The sequence below is a fragment of the Sturnira hondurensis genome, unplaced genomic scaffold (genome assembly GCF_014824575.4).
Source record: "Sturnira hondurensis isolate 20B ecotype Veracruz unplaced genomic scaffold, ASM1482457v3 Scaffold0008761, whole genome shotgun sequence".
Lineage (NCBI taxonomy): Eukaryota > Metazoa > Chordata > Mammalia > Chiroptera > Phyllostomidae > Sturnira > Sturnira hondurensis.
The window spans coordinates 1,932,223-1,955,459 of NW_028081392.1; the positions used below are offsets into that span (position 1 = coordinate 1,932,223).

The 23,237-nt window shown below is 40.1% G+C and overlaps 1 protein-coding gene across 5 annotated transcripts in view; it reads right to left on the reverse strand.

Annotated features, from left to right (window-relative positions):
- MICU1 (mitochondrial calcium uptake 1) overlaps positions 1–23,237 on the reverse strand; it is a 274,732-nt gene that overhangs the window by 9,954 nt on the left and 241,541 nt on the right. For all 5 annotated transcript variants that reach the window (XM_037055855.1, XM_037055852.1, XM_037055854.1 and 2 more), the window contains one exon: positions 21,807–21,915. In XM_037055855.1, coding sequence (XP_036911750.1) covers positions 21,807–21,915 — 109 coding nt within the window. The remainder of the gene's footprint in view (positions 1–21,806; positions 21,916–23,237) is intronic.

Below are 23,237 nucleotides of genomic sequence, written 5' to 3' on the forward strand. Positions count from 1 at the left end.
AGAAGTTTCTAAGGATAGTAAACTCTGAAGTCCCCAAAGAAGTAGCCCCTGCAATAAATACTAAATCACTATACTTCCCCAGTTGGTGTGATTCCTTTCTGATCCTCTTCTCTGTAGGATGCCACAGTGGCTGACTTTGACCCTACTTACCTGTTTATTTGGATGTTTTGATGGTTTGTCCAACTCTCACCCTCCTCTCTCTCCCACTGGTGATCATGAGTTCCTAAAGCAGCTCTCTCACTCTCTCCTAGGTTGCTTATACAATTTTACTAAATCCCAATATATTCAAAGCAACGTAGTTGTCAGAATCAATCTTTAGAATTGCTAAGTGACTTTAAGTTGGGGGAAATAAACCAGGTCTCTATAGAGAAAGTGCCTCATAAAGCAAATATTTCTTTCAGAATTTGTGCTTCTTTGTCTACATCATGAATAATTTTACTTTTAAAATGAATGACTTTGTCTACATCATGAATAATTTTACTTTTAAAATGGATGACTTTGTCTTAAATGAATGGAACCCTGGCCAACACTCCTCTTCACATATAAATGTTTTTACAAAATGAAACGATGAACCAAAGCACTGGGGCTTGCCTCCTACAAACTTCAAGAGAGTTTATCAGATGGGGCTCCTTCCCCCACAATCTTCTCCCACGTCTGTGTGGCACCCCGACCTCTGCCTTCCTGCTGGGGCTGTCTGCGGGATGCTCTCCCACAGTCTCACGGCGAATCTCCCCATATCCTGCCCTCACAGGCAAGCCTTGAGTCCCCTACATGCTTTTCTGGTCCTTCCAGCAGCGGTGGGTGCTGGGCACCAAAGAGACTGGTGGTATGGGAGTCGTGAACCTCACTCTCCCGTCTCTTTTGCATCCCATTAGCTGAGATTTGAGCAAGTCATTTGCTTCATGTGTAATGAAGAGGTTAAAAATAACAATGTAAGGGTTTAAATAAAATGATTTCTAAGCTCCATTCCAGGCTTCAATTTTATGACTGCTATGTTGTTATTTTTAGATAACATGGCTTAAATCAGTTAAAATGTCCATATCTTGGGAAGTCCTCAAAGAAAATCTACAAGGGGAGTTTCTGGAATTATGGCTGGGGTGGCTCCCAGCGTTCTCACCCTCTGGTGGACATGCATGCTGTGTTATCTACTCCCCTTGCGTGGGGGCAGGGCCTGGCTACGTGGGATACTGCTCCTGTGATTTAGGTTATTTATACACATGGTTGTGATTATATGACACAGGAATTCATCTGAGCACACTGGGGAAAGAGACTCCTCAGCTGGCTTTGAAGACTCCAGCCGCCATGTTGGGAGAGGGCTGTGTGGCAGAGAACCACGGTGGCCGGCTGAGCCTGATTCCTCGCCCACAGCCAGCAAGGGAAAGGGGCCCTAAGTCCCACAACCGAAAGGAACCGAATTCTGCCAAGAACCCACATGAGCTTGGAAGAGGACCCTAAACTCCACATGAGAATGCAGCCCTTCTGCCCCCTTGATTTCAGCCTTGTTACAACTCTGAGCAGACAACCCAGCTATGCTGTGCCCAGACTCATGACTGACAGAAATGGAGATAATGAACAGGTGTTGTTTTAAGCTGCTAAATTTGTAGTAACTTGTTATGCAGCAAGAAGGCTAAGTGGGGAAGGTATTTATGGTTGGGAATGTCCTTTTGAGGTTCCTCACACCATACTTTATATATATCTGTGCTCATTTCAGGCACATTATACAGAATTGTCACCTTCTGCAACTACTGAACCAAGCTCCATTAATTAGATCTTATACAGGTCCTAAGCAAGGTCTAATTAAGTTTTAAATTTTTGAAAAAGAAAATAAATGAAAACTTCCATCCTTCTTTTGGGAATTCAACAGCCTTGCTCTGATTTCAAATGCTCTGATAATTTTAAGTTAGCTTATTTTCACACAGATTTGGATATAGCTTCAGGCTATAACATGTCCCTTAAAACACCAGTGCATTCTGTAAGAAGTGATTCAGTTCAAGTCACAGAATTTCAAATGTGGAAGAACTCTTGGAGATAATTTAATAAGACTCTAACCTGAGGGTCAGAGAAGTTGTGGCTTGCTCTTGGTGGCAAGAAAAATTAATGACGCGGGAGGCTATCACAGTCCCGTCAGGTCCCTAGGCCTTTATTAGAGCATTGCACCCTCTTCCCAGGAAGGATCATGTTTCACAGTTAATGCTCTCATTTATTTGACATTAACCGAACATCTACTGTAAATACAGAATTATTCCAGGCTCAGAGCAGAATACAAAGATGGGGATACCTGGTTCAAGTCCCAAAGAGTTTACAGTCTAGTGGAAAATTTTACCTTACATGCTGAGGATATCAGAGATACTAACTGGGGTTCGATATTCCTAAGAACAGAGAAATTAAATAATGATAACATCTTCTGAAAGCAATGATTCCAAGAATTTCTGAATAATGAAACTTACGAAAAGCTAAAAGCTCCAATCTTTCTAATAAGTACAAACAACTCATTTCAATATCAATAGTGAATGAAAAACAACCAACAGATACTACTACTTCCTAAGAGAACAAAAGTAAGCCTCATCAGCTCCTATGGTAACTTAAAAATTTAAAAATATCACTTTTTGTATATTGAGATAGGTTGTTTCTAGTCTATTAGCTCTTTAATAAGATAAGCAAGCAGAGGAAAAGTCACTAAGCTAGTGAGAAGCAGGTACCTAAACTTAGGTTTGAGTTTTTTTAAAAAAATAATTATTGATGTTTTGAAAGAGGGAGAGAGAGGGAGAAATACTAATTCGTTGCTTCACTTATTTATGCATTTATTGGCTGATTCTTTTTTTTAAGTACATTTTATTGATTATACTATTATAGTTGTCCCATTTCCCCCCCCTGTATTCTCCTCTGCCCTGCACTTCTCCCACCCATATTCCCCACCTTTAGTTCAAGGTCATACATACAAGTTCTTTGGTTTCTACATTTCCTACAGTATTTTTACCCTTCCCCTGTCTATTTTCTACCTACCATTTACGCTACTTATTCTCTGTACCTTTTACCCCTTCTCTCCCCCTCCCACTCCCCTGTTTCTAACCCTCCATGTGATCTCCATTTCTGTGGTTCTGTTCCTGTTCTAGATGTTTGCTTTTGTTTTTGGTTTAGGTGTGGTTGTTAATAACTGTGAGTTTGCTGTCTTTTTATTGTTCATATTTTTTATCTTCTTTTTCTTAGATAAACCCCTTTAACATTTCATATAATAAGGGCTTGGTGATGAAGAACTCCTTCAACTTGACCTTATCTGACAAGCACTTTATCTGCCCTTCCATTCTAAATGAAAGCTTTGCTGGGTAGAGCAATCTTGGATGTAGGTCCTTGCCCTTCATGACTTGGAATACTTCTTTCCAGCCCCTTCTTGCCTGCAAGGTCTCTTTTGAGAAATCAGCTGACAGTCTGATGGGAACTCCTTTGTAGGTGACTGTCCCCTTATCTCTTGCTGCTTCTAGGATTCTCTCCTTCATTTTAATCTTGGGTAATGTACTTATGATGTGTCTTGGTGTGTTCCTCCTTGGGTCCACCTTCTTTGGGACTCTCTGAGCTTTCTGGACTTCCTGGAAATCTATTTCCTTTGCCAGATTGGGCAAGTTCTCCTTCATTATTTGTTCAGATAAGTTTTTAATTTGTTGCTCTTCCTCTTCTCCTTCTGGCACCCCTATAATTTAGAGGTTGGAATATTTAAGGATGTCCTAGAGGTTCCTCTAAGCCTCTCCTCTTTTTTTTGAAATCTTGTTTCTTCATTTTTTTGGTTGAATGTTTCTTTCTTCCTTTGGTCCACTCCATTAATTTCAGTCCCAGTTTCCTTCCCATCATTATTGGTGCCCTGTACATTTTTCTTTATTTCACTTAGCATAGCCTTCATTTTTTCATCTAATTTGCGACCAAATCCAACCAATCCTGTGAGCATCCTGATTACCAGTATTTTGAACTGTGCATCTGATAGGCTGGCTATCTTTTCATCACTTAGTTGTATTTTTTCTGGATCTTTGATCTGTTCTTTCATTTGGGACATTTTTTTTGGTCTTGGCCCCACCACTACGTATAAGGGGTGGAGCCTTTGGTGTTCACCAGGGCGGGGCAATCCACATTGCTGTGTTGTGGGGGAGGGGTCGAGAGGGAACAGTGCCACTTGCTCTGCTCTATGCCAGATATCAGTCACTTCCCCCACTACCCACAAGCAAAGTGGGACCTTCTGGTGCTGATTCCTGTGTGGGTGGGCTTGTGTACGTTCTAGGACTCTGTGGGTCTCTCCAGTGAACTCTCCTGTGAGGCTGGGAGTTTCTCCTGCTGCTGCTTCAACCCCGACAGGTGTTGTCAGTCAGTGGTTTGAGGCTTTATTTCCCCACACTGGGACCCAGGGTTGCGAGGTCTCACTCCCCAGGTGTTCCTCCCAGTTTATCTGCACGTGAATGTGGCAACACCTGCTTCACCAGCTGCTGCCTTGTCTGCCCTGCTCCACAATCCACCGTTTTGCTGGGTCTACGAGCTGCCGCCTTGCCCGCCTCAGTCCTCCATCGCCGTTTTGCCACGAGTCCTCTCTGCCTGGCTGCCCATCTCTACCCCTCCTACCAGTCTGGATAGATGTTTCCTTTTTAACTCTTTGGTTGTTGGATTTCCATACACTTTGATTTTTCATCAGTTCTGCTTGTTTTTTGTTTTTAAATTGTTGTTGTCCTTCTTTTGGTTGTGTGAGGAGGCACAGTGTGTCTACCCACACCTCCACTGGCTGGAAGTCTATTGGCTGATTCTTATATGTGCCCTGACTGGGGATCGAACCCACAGCCTTGGTGTATTAGGATAATGTTCTAACCAACTGAGCTATCCAGGGCTCAGATTTGAGTTTAAAATCAAAATTTACACTTACATGTTTCTTGGATATAGTTAATGCTCAATATATGCTAGATGTTAGAACAGTATTTAAAAGTGTAACAAATCCTTGCCACACCAGTGACTAGAGGTGGTGAAAAAACCCTGATTATAAGAAGCTAAGTAGTCCATATCTGTGTATTTCAATGCTAAGAAACTGACAGCTTAGTATTACATATGTATTTTCTGTTCTGTAGTATCTTTTAAAGGGATACAAACTTTCTATGCTACATACCTTATTTAAATTTGGGATCGTGTATTGATTTCTTCACTGAAGAGGAGTATGTTAGAAAGGTGAAGAATACAGATGACTCTACGACGTTCTTACGTGGGATAAGAAAGTAGACAAGCCCAGACTGGTGTGGCTCAGTGGGATGGGAACTGTCCTGCAAACTGAAACATGAATGGGTTGTGGGCCAGATCCCTGGTTGGGGTATGTGAGAGGGAACCAACTAATGTTTCTTTTGCACATCAATGTTTCTCTTTTTCTTCCTCCCTTCCCCTCTCTCTAAAAATAAATAAATAAAATCTTTAAAAGAAAAAAGAAGGTAGATTAGACCAGGTGTTCCCAACTCCTGGGCCATGGACTGGTATGGACTGAGGCCCGTTAGGAACCAAGCCACACAGCAGGAGGCGAGTGGCTCCCCACTGCGGGCACTACTGCCTGAGCGCCGCCTCCTGTCAGATCAGCAGCAGCATTAGGTTCTCACAGGAACACGAACCCTACTGTGAACTGAGCATGGGAGGGATCTAGGTTGCACGCTCCTTATGAGGATCTAATGCCTGGTGATCTGAGGTGGAGCTGAGGCGGTGATGCTAGTGCTGGGGAGCGGCAGCAGCATCTTGGGATATACTGAGAGGCAACATAAGGGTGTGAAAAGGACCTAGACTTTGAGATTAGAAAGACCTAAGCTTGAATCCTGGCCTTACTGCTTGCTTAGCTGGGTAATCATGAGCAAGTTGCTTCATTTTATATTTCCTCATCCATAGAACAGGGGATAATACCTTTCAAATTTTAAGGATTAAGAGAGATAATGTCTATAAAGCACTTAAGTGTTATGCCTGACATACAGAAGCTTCGGTGGAATAATAGTTGCTAATAGTTGCCCACATCTCTTTCCAGATGTGTGATGGCCTCACAGTCTTCCTAAGGGCGATGCTACAGGGCTCTGAGCTCAGGAGAGGCGTGCAGCCTCTCTGTCAGAATACAAGAGGTTCTGCGTGCTAGAAACTACTCCATTACTAATTTCTGACTCCCCCAACAACCCAGTAGCGACCTAAATACCAAAAGCCTGAGACTCCTTTACTCATTCAAAATTATTAGACTCAAAGAATTTGAAAGCCACAAAGGTTCTTAGAGGTCATCCGTGCCACTTCAGAGAAAAAGGACACTGAAGTTGTTTGTGGTACGACCAACACTTCGGCAGAAACACTTGGGGTTGCAGAGGGCATCCCGTGGGGGTTACGACACAGGTTTAACTATTTTTTTAAAAGATTTTATTTACTTATTTATTTATCTTTGGAGGGGAAGGAGAGAGGGAGAGAAACATCAATGTATGGTTGCCTTTCGTGCGTCCCCTGCTGGGAGTTGGCCTGCAGGGAACCAGCCTGCAACCCAGGCATGTGCCCTGACTGGGAATTGAACCTCGATCCTCTGGTTAGCAGGCCTGTGCTCAATCCACTGAGCTACATCAGCCAGGGCAGGTTTAACTATTTATTGTCTTGGCTTGTCTGGCAATAAGGTAAACTGTACATATAGAATGACTATAAAGAAATGAGGCCAAATCATGTCATAAATGGCCATTTTCAATGGAAGCAGGCTTGTGCAGGGGCATGAGGACTAAAGGCCATATTGGTGTGATTATTTTCCTGTATTAGAGTTCAAAGTACATGGGGGACGCACGCGACCTACAAGCTTACCAAATCTGTACCATCACTAGGTGCTTTGTAGTGGGGCTTTACCACACCTGAAAACCTTTTATCCTCTTGGCTGAAATAATAACACTCTAAGTTATACAGGCCACAGCTCATTCTCAAGCTCCAACTCAAATAATTCCTAACTTTTCCATCACAGGATGCCATTGGGGAGGGACACATGTTCAATTTCCTATTACCTTCCTCAGCAACGAGGTAAATCATGAAACAGCCCTCGAGAAGTTATATACATAATTTTACGAATAAGCAGTAAAAACAAATTTTCTTAAATGTTAAACAAGAGACAACCTAGAGTGGAAACGTACAATATTTCATGGAAAGATTTGTTTAACATTGAAGAAAATTTGGTCATAATTCACTGAAGACATTTTTTCTTTAAATAGTCATAATTCACTGAGGACATTTTGTTCTTGTCCGACAGCTGTTACTCTCAGATGGGCCATGCAGAAATAAAGAAAGAGCCTCAACGAAATTTGGCATTTTACTCTGGAGGGAGGGCATCATGCTGTGATATGGGAAATCTGCATTTGCCACCTGCCGGGGTTCTCAAACTGTTCTGAGGAACATGAGCTCTGTAAGTTGTTAAAAGACATTTAGGACAAATCAAGTTTGGGAACTATATCACTTTCTTGGAGATTAATAATGCACATTAGCATATTAAAAAGTTGGCAGAAAGTGCTGCAGGAAACAATTCTGCATAACCTGGCAGTCTGCAAACTTATTTGAACTATGAAACACTTTTTTTTTAAACCCACAGAACCATTAACATACTGCAGTATATACCATTCTTCAAAATGCTGTTTGGGAAATTCTATGCTAAATTATGTCTGAAGACAGTTCAGCAAGCTCTAAAACAGCCAAGGGAGAGAGTGCCAGGGCCTCTGAAAAGGTGCCAATTTCTGAAGGTCCTAACCTTCTGGGAAGAAATAAAGACAGCCGAGACGAGACGGAGAGCAGCTGAGACAGAGAGCAGAAGGCAGACAGAAGTCCTCCCATCTCCGGCCCCGCCCCACTCCTTCCCCACCCCCCTAACATGGGTCAGAGCCTTCACTCTCAATCTTCTTGACCAGCACTTGAGCAGCTTGTATACTTATCTTTCTTCCCTATTAGACTGTGAGCATCTGCAGGGCAGAACCCTGTGTCCGGCTGCTATAACTCAGTGCCTTCCTGCTGGCTGAATAAAAGGGTGAATCACACTAAACCTGGTTTATCGACATTACTACTAAACAGTCATAGTGGAAGCAGCTGACGTTTATTAAACATTCAGGGCATGATAGACACTAGGTAAATACCCTATGAGGTAGCTATTATCATCATCTTGATTATAAAAACACAGTAACTAAATCCAGACATTGCCCAAAGCTACTCAGCTAGTAAATGATGGAGCGTAGATTCAAATCCAGACAATATGACTTCAGAACCTGGGTTCTTAACAAATACACTACTCTTCCTCTCTTGTAAGACTCATCTCAGCAGTAAAAGTCCATGATCCTGTGGTGGGAGAATGTGTATAGAACTCAAACCAATGGAAGAACCACTACTAGGACTGTCAGGATCAGCAGGGTTTAAAAGCGAAGGGGAGCCTGCAAGGAGAGCCTGCGCACCCAGCAGAGTGAAGAACCTGGAAGGGATGGTGGGACACGTGCTAGAGGCCTCTCTGAGGAAGTGACATTTGAATTGAGACCTGAAAGACAAACAGAAGTTACCTGATAAAGACTATAACTAGGTATCTAAAAAAACTAAGTTTTTAAACAGACAGTATAAATATTCTCATAGTAAATTAAACTCCCATTTAAAAAATTTTATGTTTGCCTTACTTTGTGGACTACATGTGCGTGATACTTAGTTCTCGGTTGCCATAGTGGGTTAAAGGGTGGTCTCCAAAAGATGTGTCCAGGTTTTAGCACCTGGAACTTGGGAAGGTAACTCTGAGTGAAGGGTCTTTGCAGGTTATCAAGGATCTTGAGAGGAAATCTGGGTTAAAAATTACCCAGCTGGGCCCTAAATCCAATGACAAGTGTCCTTATAAGAGACACGCAGAGGAAAGACAGAGGCAGAGGGAGGGGAAGGCCCTGTGAAGCCAGAAGCAGCAAATGGGGTTATGCAGCCACAGCCAGTGAAAGACTGCAGCCACCAGAAGCTGGAAGAAGCAAAGGAGGGTTTTTCTGTAGAGACTTTCAAGGGACCGTGGCTCTGCCAACATCTTGATAGATATTGGATTTGTGGCCTTTAGAACTGTGACAGAATACATTTCTGTTGTTTTAAATCAGCAAGTTTGTGTAATTTGTTATGGTTGTCCTACGAAATGAGTACACTTGGCTTCTTCCTGTTACCGGGCGTGCATCTGGGCCAGTTTCCCCTAGATATCTATCATTTTACACTCAGGGAATCCAAAGTTATACAGATAAACTAAGAAGTCAAAACAAATGCCAAACATCGTATATCTTGAAGCCAAACATATTTTTGGATATCAGATATGACTGTATAATTTGTATCACTGCCTCTATTAGCAAGGATAATGAGGTATGGATATATGGATACTAAACATCCCAGGAAACAGCCTGAAGTTATTTGAAAGAAGCACTCTGTCTTTTTTTTTCTATTTAACCAGCCTGTTTGCACTTTCCTTTGCCATCACTACCCTGAGTCATTCTATTTTGTACATCCTATAATTTTAACGTGGACAGTGATTCATCCTGTATCATTGTTCTTTAAAGCAATTCTATTGTCTTTAGTTGGGCTTTTCAAAAAATGGTATGCATATGTAAAGAGGAGTTTATTAATTTTATTTTTATAATAAGTGGTGACTTTAAACCTCGTATCTTTGGATTTTAAGATGTTGCCAACTGTTCTGTGAAATAGAGCATCACCAGAGCTGTTCTGGAGAAATGACCCTCCGGTGTCACACGCACACACACACACACGCCTCCGCATCATCAGTGGTTTTCCCAAAAAATTCTACAGAGGTCAGAGGTGGTATTATTTTAAGCAAGCAAACAAACAACTGCAATTTTTGACATTTCAATGAGATATTTTATTCTTAATAAGCTGTTATAATAGATATTTAATTATATTGATAAAATTGTGAAAAACTACACCCAAAGCTATATTGCAGTGTTGTTTATAATATTAACAATGGGAAAATATAATTGTCAAAAAGACAGTAATTATTAAACTATGGTGTATCATATCTCGGGTAGAAAGCTATCACACTACTTGAAATTATGTTTTAGAGATGGTTATTTTTTTAAAAGACATAACAAAACATACATATAAATATAGATACATATATACATAAATGAAGGTGTACATATAGAGGTATGAATACATATGATAGATGTATTATATGTTATTGCTGTAATTTGGCTATAACTGAAAGGTTAGTCATTTACCCAAATTAAAAAAGGGAAAAAAAAAGGGGTAAGTGAGGACTTCTGGCCAACATGGAGGCGTAGGTGGAAACACTGTGCCTCCTCGCACAACCAAGTTTAAAGACAACAAAGTTTTAGTAACAAAAATGCAAGCAAAACACAGAAAAACTGAACTGTGTGGAAGTCTGACAACAATGAACCGCTCAGCCAGACGGGTAAGAGGGGCGGAAGTGGGGTCAGGCAGGAAAACACAGCAAGACCAACCCAGGCGCACAGGCAGCGGTTAGCAGATTCCAGGCGTGGGATGGCAACGGGCGTACCCAGTGAGGGCCCAAGGCGGCAGGCTGACCGTGGTCACACATTCGCACGCAGATAAACCAGGTGAAGGAGCGAGCAGTGAGCCAGACCCCACAGGCCCCAGAGGTGGGAAGCAGCAGAGGGCACCACCATTGCCCCTCTTTGACCCCGCCCCCACATCCAGTGTCACAACCCAGAGACTGAGTTGCCCCACCCTGGTGAACACCTAGGGCTCTGCCCCTCAAACATAACAGGTGCGAACAGACCAAAACATTATGGCTAAAGAAGAACTCAAAGCCCCGGAGTCGATAACTCTAAGCGACCAAGAAATAGCCAACCTATCAGATGCACAGTTCAAAACACTGGTGATGAGGATGCTCACAGAACTGGTTGATTTTAGTCACAAATTAGAGGAACAAATGAAGGCTAAACTAATTGAAATGAAGGGAAATACACAGGAAACCAATAGTGATGGAAAGGAAACTGGGACTCAAATCAAGGGAGTGGACCAGAAGGAAGAAAAAACCGACCAAACAGAAAAGAATGAAGAAACAAGATTTCAAAAAAATGAGGAGAGGCTTAGGAACCTCCAGGACATCTTTAAACGTTCCAACATCTGAATTATAAGAGTACCAGAAGAGGAACAGGAACAGCCACAGTGGAAAACTTATCTGAACACATAATAAAGGAGAACTTCCCCAATCTGGCAAAGGAAATAGTCTTCCAGGAAATCCAGGAAGCTCAGAGAGTCCCAAAGAAGTTGGACCCACGAAGGAACACATCAAGGCACATCATAATCACATTAGCCAAGATTAAAATGAAGGAGAGAATTCTAGAAGCAGCAAGAGATAAGGGGACAGTCACCTACAAAGGAGTTCCCATCAGACTGTCAGCTGATTTCTCCAGAGACCTTACAGGCAAGAAGGGGCTGGAAGGAAATATTCCAAGTCATGAAATCCAAAGACCTACAGCCAAGATTGCTTTATCCAGCAAAGCTTTCATTTAGAATGGAAGGACAGATAAAGTGCTTCTGAAGTAAGATCAAATTCAAGGAGTACATATAGGGCTTCATCACCAAGCCCTTATTATATGAAATGTTAAAGGGACTTATCTAAAAGAAAGAAGATAAAAAATATGAACAGTGAAAGGACAGCAAACTCATAGTTATTAACAACCACACCTAAAACAAAAGCAAACTAAGAGGTCAGCAGATCAAGAGTGGAACCACAGAAATGAAGATCACATGGAGGGTTAGCAACAGGGGAGTGGGAGGAGGAGAAGGGGGGAGAAGGTAAAGAGAATAAGTAGCATAGATGGTAGGTAGAAATTAGATAGGGGGAGGGCAAGAATAGTATGGGAAATATAGAATCTAAAGAACTTGCCCTGGCTGGTGTAGCTCAGTGGATTGGGTGTGGGCCTGCGAACCACACAATGGCGGTTTGATTCCCAGTCAGGGCACATGCCTGGGTTGCAGGCCAGTTCCCGGCAGGGGACTTATGATAGGCAACCATACATTGTTATTTCTCTCCTTCTCCCCTTCCCCTCTAAAGATAAATAAATAAAATCTTAAAAAAAAAAAGAATCTAAAGAACTTGAGACACGTGGACATAAACTAAAGGGGGGGGGATGGTGGGGAAGGGGTGTGCAGCGTGGAGGGGAATGAAGGGGGGAAATAGGACAACTATAATGGCATAATCAATAAAATATATTTAAAAAAGGGGGTAAGTGAGAAGCTTCGCAGGTTCTTGAAGTAGTTGGGGAAGTGGTCACACTGCATACTGTATATGAAATGGACCTACCATTCAGACCCATCTATAAAGAAAAGGCACAGGAATTATAGAATTTCGTTCCCTGCTCTCCCTCCTAAACAGCAAGCAGAGTATATCTATGACTTTCTATGCATACATATGTTGAGAACTGAATGAACAGATTCTGGATTGAGCACATAATCTGTTATTTTCTCCACACTGAGCTAATTTAAAGTGGAAACAAACCACCTTCCTGAAGCCATGGTTTTTCTCATTACTTGACCAGAAAAATGTCCCCAAATCCTGAACTATTTGCTAACTTCAGAGTTAAAACAGGAAAATCAACTTTGAGAAATTTCTTCCTACGTTCTAGGCTGATAATAAGAAACTAGTTCATATAATCCCAAATGAATCTAAAGGAGTTCACTGCATTCGATGAGCAGAGACAGTCCTCGTATCCTGACTCTCCATGAGCAACTTTTAGGCCCATAAATTCAATTCTCAGGATTAGGGTGTCAATTAAGGAGAACAACTGCTATTTTTAAAAGTTGTGTAGATTAAGAAAATGAAATCAGAACATCTTAAGGAATCCACCAAAAAGTGTTGAACAAGTAAGACTGTGTTTATAAAACCTTAGTCTGTGCTTTGGAAACCATACATTGCAGCACCCAAAAGAGAGACAGAGGAAGTGTCAGACAAACCAAAAACGAAGAGAGGATCTGTGCCACAAGGAAAGAACGATAAAGGAAGTTCTTTAGCCTTATGGAAAGTGATCCCAGGTAAAAATGTAGATATTCAGGAATAAATGAAAAAACACTCAAAATGATATACATATATATATGAGTAAATGATAAGCAAGGATAAGTGTAAAAGCTTATTTTTCCTCTTAATTCCTTAAGAAACATGACTGTTGAAGGCAAAAATTCTAATACTGTACTATAAGGGGTTATATTATACATAGATGAAATATAAATGACAAGTAATGGCATAAAAGATGAGGTGATGGTAAATGAAACTGTAATTGCAAGGTTCTTATATTTCACTTGAAGTGGTACAGTTTTAACTTTAAGTAAACCATGAAAATAGTAATTTCTAGAGAAACCATGAAAATAAAGCAATTCAAAGCAATATAGCTAAGAGGCCACTAGAGACCCAACTGTATGTCTAGAAGAGATGCAGACACAGGGAGGTTGAATATAAAAGAACAGAAAAGACATAACGTGCAACCAATAACACAAAAAAGCTGGAATATTATATCGATATCACACAAAATAGATGTCAACAAAGGCTTATCACTAAAGATGAAGGGAGAACATTTCTCAAGGATTAAAGGACCAACTCATCAAAAGAGGAGAATAATTTTTTTTCTTTTCTTATTATATGTTTCCAGTACCATTTATCCCCCATACCCCTTCCACCTCCATTCGCCTCCTTCCTCCTGCAATCAACTGCATAATAAGCTTCATCATTAAGTGTGTATGCACATAATAGCAGAGCTCAAAGTCCATGAAGCAAAGACTGACATCACTTAAAGGGGAAAATAGTAAGTCCACACATCATATGTGGAGATTTCAAATCCCTGTTACTAACTAGACAAAAAAATCAGTAAGGACATAGAAGACCTGAACACTATCAACCACCCTGATCTAACTGGTATTTTTATAACACTGTACTTAAAGGCACAGAACACACATTCTTCTCAAGTGTACATGAAACACTCATCAAAAAACGGACCATATGCTGGGTCATAAAACAAGTCTCAATAAATTTTAAAGGAGTGAAATTTTGTAGTGTATTCTCTGACTACAATGGAATTAAATTAGAAATAAACCCAAAATATTTGGAAATTAAGCAACATATACAATATATTTTTAAATGACACATAGGTAACCAAAGAAATCAGAAGGAAAATCAGCAAATATTTCAATCAGGATGATACTGAAAATACAATGTGAAAATGTGTGGGATGTGGATAAAGCAGTATTTAGATGCAGGCTCAAAAGTTTATCTTAGAAAAAGTAGGTAAAGTTCCATTTTAAAAAAAATATTTTATTCATTTATTTATCTTCAGAGGGGAAGGGAAGGAGAGAGGGAGAGAAATATCAATGTATGGTAGCCTCTGGTGTGTCCCCTGCTGGGAACTTGCCTGCAACCCAGACATGTGCCCTGACTGGGAATCAAACTGCGATCGTGTGGTTTGCAGGCCCGTGCTCAATCCACTGAGCTACACCAGCCAGGGCCTGGTAAAGTTCCATTTTAAGAAGCTAGAAAAAGCAAAGCTAAGTAATGTAGACTAAAAATAAGTAGAAGAAAATAACAAAGATATGAGCAGAAATCAAAGCAATAAAAAACAAAGAAAATTAAGTCAAAAAGTGGTTCTTTGAAAAGTTTAACAAAGTTGCTAAACCCCTAGGTAAACTAAATAATTAAAAAAAAAGAAAAGAAAATATAATTCACTAATATTAGCAGTGAAAGATGGAATTTCAGATTTTATAGATTCTACATGCATCAAATATAATAATGGAGTATTATAAACAAGTTTATGTAAATAAATTTAATAACTTAGATGAAATGGGCCAATCCCTAAAAAATACAACTCATCAAAATTCATGTAAGATAAAAATGCAAACTCCAAATACTTATATATTTACTAAGGAAACTAAATGATCAAAACCTTCCCCAAAAAGAAAACTGCAGGCCCAGGTAATTTTACTGGTGAAACTATCAAGATAATTCAGAAAGAACAGCAATCTTACATAAAATTTCTCTGAAAAAAAAAAATCCCCCAATACTGTTTATATGGATAGTATACTCTGATACAAGAACTGAAGACATTACAGAAGAGAAAATTACAGACCAATATCCCTCAATATTTAACAAAATGTTAGCAAATCAAAGCCAGAAATATATGAAAAGCCTAATATATCATTACAAAATTGGGTTTCATTCAGGGCATAAGTGATAATCAACACAATCTACTATATTAAGAGAAATAGGGACTTCTGGCCAAGATGGAGGCATAGGTGGAAACACTGTGCCCCCTTCCACAACTAAATTTAAAGACAGTGAAGTTTTAGAAACAAAAACACAGCCAAAACAGTGAAAATTCAACTGTACGTAAGTCCGACAACAACAAACCACTCAGCCAGACTGGTAAGAGGGGCAGAGTCTGCTGCTGAGCGGGTTGGGCTGGAAAGATCGTTGGGACGACTGACCTGGGAGCAGAAGTGGAGGTGGTTGGTGGATCCCAGGCGTGGGGTGGTGATGGGCGGACCCAGTGAGGGTGCAGGGCAGCTGGCTGACTGCAGTCACACATTCGAGTGCAGATAAACCAAGTGAAGGAAGTGAACAGTGAGACAGACCACTCAGGCTAGGGCCTCAGCAATGGGAATTAGAGCCTGAAAGCACCAACTGCACAGACTTGCTTGGGGTCGAGGGGCCAGGAGAGTACACGGGCCCACACACCCGGGAACCAGCACCAGAGGGGCCCCATTTACTTGTGGGAAGCTGCAGAGGGAACAGAAATCTGAGAGAGCGCAGAGCAGAGCAAAGTGCCATTTTTTTCCCTCTCTGACCCCACCCCCACATATAGCGTCACAACCCAGTGACTGGGTCACCTGGCCCTGGTGAACACCTAAGGCTCCGCCCTCAAACATAACAGGTGTGAACAGACCAAACAATATGACTCAAGAACAGCTCAAAGCCCCAGAGCCTATAATTCTAAGTGACCAAGAAATAGCCAGCCTTTCAGATGCACAGTTCAAAACACTGGTGATCAGGATGCTCACAGAATTGGTTGATTTTAGTCACAAATTAGAGGAACAAATGGAGGCTAAACTAATTGAAATGAAGGGAAATGCACAGGAAACCAATAGTGATGGAAAGGAAACTGGGACTCAAATCAAGGGAGTGGACCAGAAGGAAGAAAGAAACGACAAAACAGAAAAGAAGGAAGAATCAAGAATTCAAAAAGATGAGGAGAGGCTTAGGAACCTCCAGGACATCTTTAAATGTTCCAACATCCGAATTATAGGGGTACCAGGAGGGGAAGAAGAAGAGCAACAAGTGGAAAACTTATTTGAGCAAATAATAAAGGAGCACTTCCCCAATCTGGCAAAGGAAATAGACTTCCAGGAAGTCCAGGGAGCTCAGAGAGTCCCAAAGAAGTTGGACCCAAGAAGGAACACACCAAGGCATATCATAATTACATTAGCCAAGATTAAAATGAAGGAGAGAACTCTAGAAGCAGCAAGAGATAAGGGAACAGTCACCTACAAAGGAGTGCCCATCAGACTGTCAGTGGATTTCTCAAAGGAGACCTTACAAGCAAGAAGGGGCTGGAAAGAAGTATTCTAAGTCATGAAATCCAAAGACCTACAGCCAAGATTGCTCTATCCAGCAAAGCTTTCATTTAGAATTGAAGGGCAGATAAAGTGCTTCTCAGATAAGGTCAAGTTCAAGGAGTTCATCATCACCAAGCCCTTATTATATGAAATGTTAAAGGGACTTATCTAAGAAAAAGAAGATAAAAACCATGAACAGTAAAAAGACAGCAAACTCACAGTTATTAACAACCACACCTAAAACAAAAGCAAACTAAGAGGACGACTAGATTGGGAGTGGAACCACAGAAATGGAGATCACATGGAGGGTTAGAAAAGGGGAGTGGAAGGAGGAGAATGGGGCAGAAGGGAGAGAGAATAAGTAGCATAGATGATAGGTAGACAATAGACGGGGGGAGGGTAGGAATACTATGGGAAATACAGAATCTAAAGAACTTATAACACATGGACATGAATGAAATGGGGGGAATGGTGGGGGAGGGGTTTGCAGGGTGGAGGGGAGTGAAGGGGGGGAATGGGACCATTGTAATGGCATAATCAATAAAATATATTAAAAAATAAATAAAAAAGAGAAATAAAGGCGAATACAATACTTTGTATATGTATATATATAACGAAAAAATATTTGACAAAACTCAACCTCATTTGATGATAAAAAAAAAACCTTTTTAAATTAGGAGAAATTTCCCTTAATCAGGTAATTGGTATCTATTAGCAGTTTAATCTAGATAATATTCAACATAATGTCAAAATATTGAATGCTTTACATTTAAAATAAGGAAGATGCCAAGGATGCCCACTTTCACAGTAAAGCAAGAAAAAAGGTAAAAATATCAAAAAAGAAGAGGTGAAACTATCTCTGTATGCACATGACACGATTTCTTACATAGAAAAACCTAAGGAATCCACAGAACAACTAGAGCAGGGGTATCAAACTCATTTTCACTGGGAGCCACATCAGCCTAGTGGTTACCTTCAAAGGGCCAAATGTAGAGCTCCTTGCCTCTAGTTAAGGAGTAGTTACATTTATATAGTTCTGATATTACATTTGGCCCTCTGAAGGCAACTGTGAGGCTGATGTGGCCCCTGGTGAAAATGAATTTGACACCTCTGAACTAGAATAATAATGGAATTTAACAAGCTGCAGAATACAAGCTTAATATACAAAAATCAATTGTGTTTTAATAACAGCAGCAATAGTTGGAAATTGAAGTAAATTCAATTTTAATAGCATAAAAACCACAATCTATTTAGGCATTAGTTTAAAAAATATGTGCGAAACCTGTATACTTAAAAACCTACTGCTGAGAGAAATCAAAGAGGACAAAAAAAAATAGAGATGTAATTTGCTCATGACAGAAGACTCATCACCAATATGTCAATTCTCTCCAAATTAATGTACATACTAAACGTTTCTATAATCACAATGTCACCTCTTTTTTTACATAGAAAATGACAAACTGATTCTAATATTTATATGGAAAAACAAAGGACCTAAATATGTAAAGCAACTTTGAAAAAGAAGAATCAAGTTGGGAGTATCTCTAAAATCTTCTACTTCAAGACTTTCTATAAAGCTACAGTAATCAAGATAGTGAATATGGGCACAAAGACATAGATAAATGTAACAGAATAGAGAGCTAAGAATAGATCTACTTAACTTAAAGGTCATTTTATTTATTTTTATTGTTGACACTATTATAGATATTCCCCATTTCCTCCCCTTTGCTCCCCTCCCCTTCCCCCACTCCAGGCCTTCACAATAGTGCTGTCTGTGTCCACGGGCTCTGCATGTGTGTTCTCCTCTGTCCCTCCCCACTCTGACCTTGACCCCACACCTCTCTGAGATTTGTCTGTTCCATGTATCCATGCCTCTGGTCCTCTTTTGTTTGTCAGTTTATTTTGTTCATTAGATTCCACATATGAGTAAGATCGTGTGGTATTTGTCTTTCTCTGCCTGGCTTATTTTGCTTAGCATAATAATCTCCAGGTCAGGGTTCCTTCTTTTGCAAAGGGTAAGGGTTCCTTCTTTTTTTTGAACTTTTTAAAATCCTCACCTGAGGATATGTTTTTTAAGTTGATATTAGAGAGAAAGGGAGAAACATCAGTTGGTTGTCTCCCCGGCATGCCCTAACTGTGGATCAAACCCACAACCTAGGTAGGTGCTCTGACTGGGGATCGACACCCACAAACTTCTGGTGTATGAGATGACATTCCAACCGACTGAGCTACCTGGCCAGGCTGAGAATTCCTTCTTTTTTACAACCATGTAGTAGTCCATTGTGTAAATGTGTCCTTTTTTATCCACTGACAGGCACTTGGGCTGTTTCCAGATCTTGGCTATTGTAAATAACGCTGCTATGAAGATAGAGGTGCATCTATGCTTTCTGATTGGTGTTTCGGATTCTTAGGATATATTCCCAGAAGTGGGATTGCTGGGTCATACAGCAATTCCTTGATTTTTGGTAAAGCTGCCAAAGCAAACCAATGGAGGGCCTTTTCAACACATGGTACTGGTACAACTGGATATTCACGGAAAAAAATCTTGACTTCTACTTCACACAACATATAGAAATGAATTTGAGATGAATCACATATAAAATACTAGCGCTAAAACATTAATACTTCTGGAAGAAAAATATAGGAGAATATTTTCATAGCTGGGTGGTAGATAAAGGTTGACTGGGACCAGAAAGTAAAAACAGAATTGGATACACTATACTTTATCAAAATAAAAAAGCTTGTTAATCAAAAGACACAATTCATAAAGTGAATAGGCAAGCCACAAGCTAGAAAATATTCAGAAAATACATACGTGATACAGGACTTCTATCCAGAATAAATCAAGATCTACAATTCAGTAACAAGGCAAGCAACTTAATAAAAATGGGCAAAAGATTTGAACTGACACTTCACAAAAAAGATAGTAATAGCCCTGGCTGGTATAGCTCAGTGGGTTGAGCACGTACTGTGAACCAAAGGGTTGCCGGTTCAATTCCCAGTCTAGGGCACATGCCTGGGTTGCGGGCCAGGTCCCTAGTGGGGGCCATGTGAGAAGCAACTCCACATTAATGTTTCTCTCCCTCTCCTTCTCCCTCCCTTCCTCTCTCTCTTCCTATCTTTTTATAAAAAAAGATACATGAGTAATAACACAAAAAGATGCTCAACAGCAGAAGTCATCAGGGGAATATAAATTTAAAACAGTGAGATATGTTACAGGATCACTTAAGTTAAAAAATGGTGTTGTTATAAGAATGTGGAACAACTTGAACTGTTGTACATTGTTGGGGACTGTAAAAAGATGCTGTGAAAAACAGTCTGACAGTTTTTTATGAAGAAATATTCTTTCCCCTGGACCCAGCAAGGGAAATAAAAATATATGTTTTGAAAAAAAGTAACAGAAAAATGTTCATACCAGCTTTATTCAAGATAGCCAATAACTGGAAACAGCCAATGTGTCCAACAGGAGAACAGATGAACTGTGGAGTATTTGTAAGATGGATTACTGTTTATAAAAAAGGGACAAACTAGTATACATGCAACAACATGAATGAATCTCAAAGCTACATTGAGAAAAACTTTATAAAGAGTGCACATTGTACCCTGGCTGGTGTGGCTCAGTGGGTTGGATGTCTTCCTGCAAACTGAAGGGTCATGGGTTTGTTTCCCAGTCAGGGCACAGGCCTGGGCAAGTTCAGTCCCTGGTCAGGGAGCCTATGAAAGGCAGCCAATCGATGTTTCTCTCTCACATTGATGTGTTTTTTCTCTCTCTCTCTCTTCCTCCTCCCTCCCTTCCTTCCCCTCCTCCTTCCTTTCCCTCCTTTCCCTCTCTAAAACCAATAAGGATGTCCTCAGGTGGGGACAAAAAATGTATAAAAAAGAATGGACATTGCATAATTCCATTTTTTATGTGAGTGGGGGCAAATGTTGATACCTCAACATCGTGATGGGGCAGAAGGGAACTTTAAACAAGTATTGAATTTCAGTTAAGATTTATGGTAAAGTACAAAACAAAAGATTTATGGTAAAGTACGTAGGAGTAAAGTGTGCTTAAGTTTGTAACTTACTTTGAATGCATCAAAAAATAAAAGATTGACAGAGGGATGAATAGATGCATAGATATACTACCAGGGAAATTTAGCAAAATGTTAACTGAATCATATATATGAATGTTCTTTAAGTAATTATTTCCACTGTTCCAATACTTGAAATTTCTCACAATAAAATGTTGGGAGAAAAACTGTGTTTTCAGCCCTGGCTAGTGTAGCTCACGGTTGCGTGTTGTCTGCAAACCAAAAGGTCACTGGTTTGATTCCCCATTGGAGCACATGCCTGGGTTGCTGGCCAGGTCACCTCTGTTGGGGGCATGTGAGAGACAACTGACCAATGTTTATCTCTCACATCGATGTTTCTTTCCCTCTTCCCCCCGCACCCCAAGTTCCAAAAGTAGATAAATAAAATCTTTAAAAAAATCATGTTTTCAATCCCTCTGCTCTCTCACATCGCCTGTACAAATTAGAACTGAATTTGTATGAAGTAAGCCAACAGGGGATGCTATTTTCAGAGTTATGACTTTATCTTTTAAAAAAACTAACACACTTTAACAGGAAAAAATAAAGCAAAACATTCCTTGTCACCAAAGAATGAATTAAAATGCAGAGTGATTTTAGTTTCACATTATATATGCAATGAGTCTGGCTCTGATGGAGAATTCCAGAAGTTTCATGCACTGTGCCTCAGCTTAGATGCCTATTTCCAAGGCTAATCACTTAAAGATGGGCATCTGCCTTCGCTATATTCGTTTTTTTTTAAAGATTTTATTTATTTATTTATCTTTAGAGGGGAAGGAGAGGGAGAGAAACATCAATGTATGGTTGCCTTTTGTGCATCCCCTGCTGGGAGTTGGCCTGCAGGGAATCAGCCTCCAACACAGGCATGTGCCCTGCCTGGGAATTGAACCGTGATCCTCTGGTTCACAGGCCCGCGCTCAATCCACTGAGCTACACCAGCCAGGGCTTGTTATATTCTTTAACACAAGAAAATATATTTGCTGAGCTTGGGGTCTCAAGGTGAAACTGATGGATCATGCATATCAACAAAACAAAACAAATTTTAAAAAAGTCAAGAAAAATACATAATAGAGGGATAGTCACATAACATATTACAGACAGATTTGATGTTTATACCTTCAAGAAAAAACTTTTGGGTTTCATTACCTTTATCAAGAGATGCCCCCGCCATGTGGTAAAAGCTCAATGCAGTGTCCACATCATTAATATTCTTTAGGAAAGTAAAGAAGTTCTCCACTTCTTGAAATGTCAGACCCTGAAAGAAGAGAGACAGCAGAGTAAGGCAGGAACCTCTAACAAAAAGCCGCATAAAATGCAGAAAACTAGGCTGTTACTTATGTCTATCAATCAGATATATGTCTATGTCTAGAACAGAGACTGAATAAATTAGTCAAGGGATGTCAAGTTTGAACATAATAGGGGAACAGAACTCTAGACTTTTACCCTGAGAAAGGCAAGATAGCTAATTGCTTTCCCCTCACATGTAAAATCTGACATAACGCTTTTACAGTGGTGGCTGGATGTCTTTAATGAAAATATTTCTAACTGTGCCCTGCAATTAGTCATAGTATCTATTTTGACATTTCCTAAATGAGCTGTAGCCACTTGGTCTGTCTTATATCTTAAAAAGACCAGAATCAAGATTCCATTTAAATAATCTGCTCAGAGGCTAGCTAAGCCTTTTAAAGCTAAAACTAATTAAATGGCCAACCTCCGTGATATTGATTGGAATGGTTTCAGAATTTAGCAGAACCCAAGGACTTGGAAAGCTGTTCATTATCTCACCTTTAAAGCTATTAATAAAAGAATTTGCCCCTTAATTTTAATCTGATAAAATTCTATGAATGAAGAAATTCTTTTCAAAAGCTAGTCGAAGGTCTGCTGACTTCAAATTCTACTTGAGAGAACAGTTACATAAACAGGGGACACAGGGAGTCCCCTTATAGGGAGGAAGATTTGTCCTCTTTGCCTATTTCTCACTTCTCACATATCAAGCTGTGATGGAAATGAACACAATTTCTAAGAAGTAAATAACACTGAAGAGACACTGAGGTTAATGTCTTTTAATGAAAAATCAGATCCTTAATGAATTGCAGATGTCAGCTGGCTTCCGCTTAGTGCCGCTCCTCTTCTAATTTCCACTTCCCCAAACTATAGAGCCCGGGAGCCCACAGTGAGAATTCAGAAATAAGGAAAGTTTAAGACAGACAATCTATAGTACTTTCCTGGTACTATAGATTCTTCAAATTGGATCAATGGTATCTTTCTTATTTTACCAAACTAAGACCTAAAATACTGTACGTATAATGTCATATCACATGATCTTATAGTTTTCCCCCCCCAAGAATCAAAGAACTTCAACTTTTTCTTGTGGAATATGGTGACCGAATAGAAAGGTGCAGGACTTCTGGCCAAGATGGAGGCATAGGTAGATACACTTGTCCTCCTTGCACAACCAAAAGAAGGATAATAAATTTAAAAAACAAAAAATAACCAGAACTGATAGAAAACTGTATGGAAGTCTGACAACCCGGGATTTAAAGAGGAAACATTCCTTCAGACCAGTAGGAGGGGCAG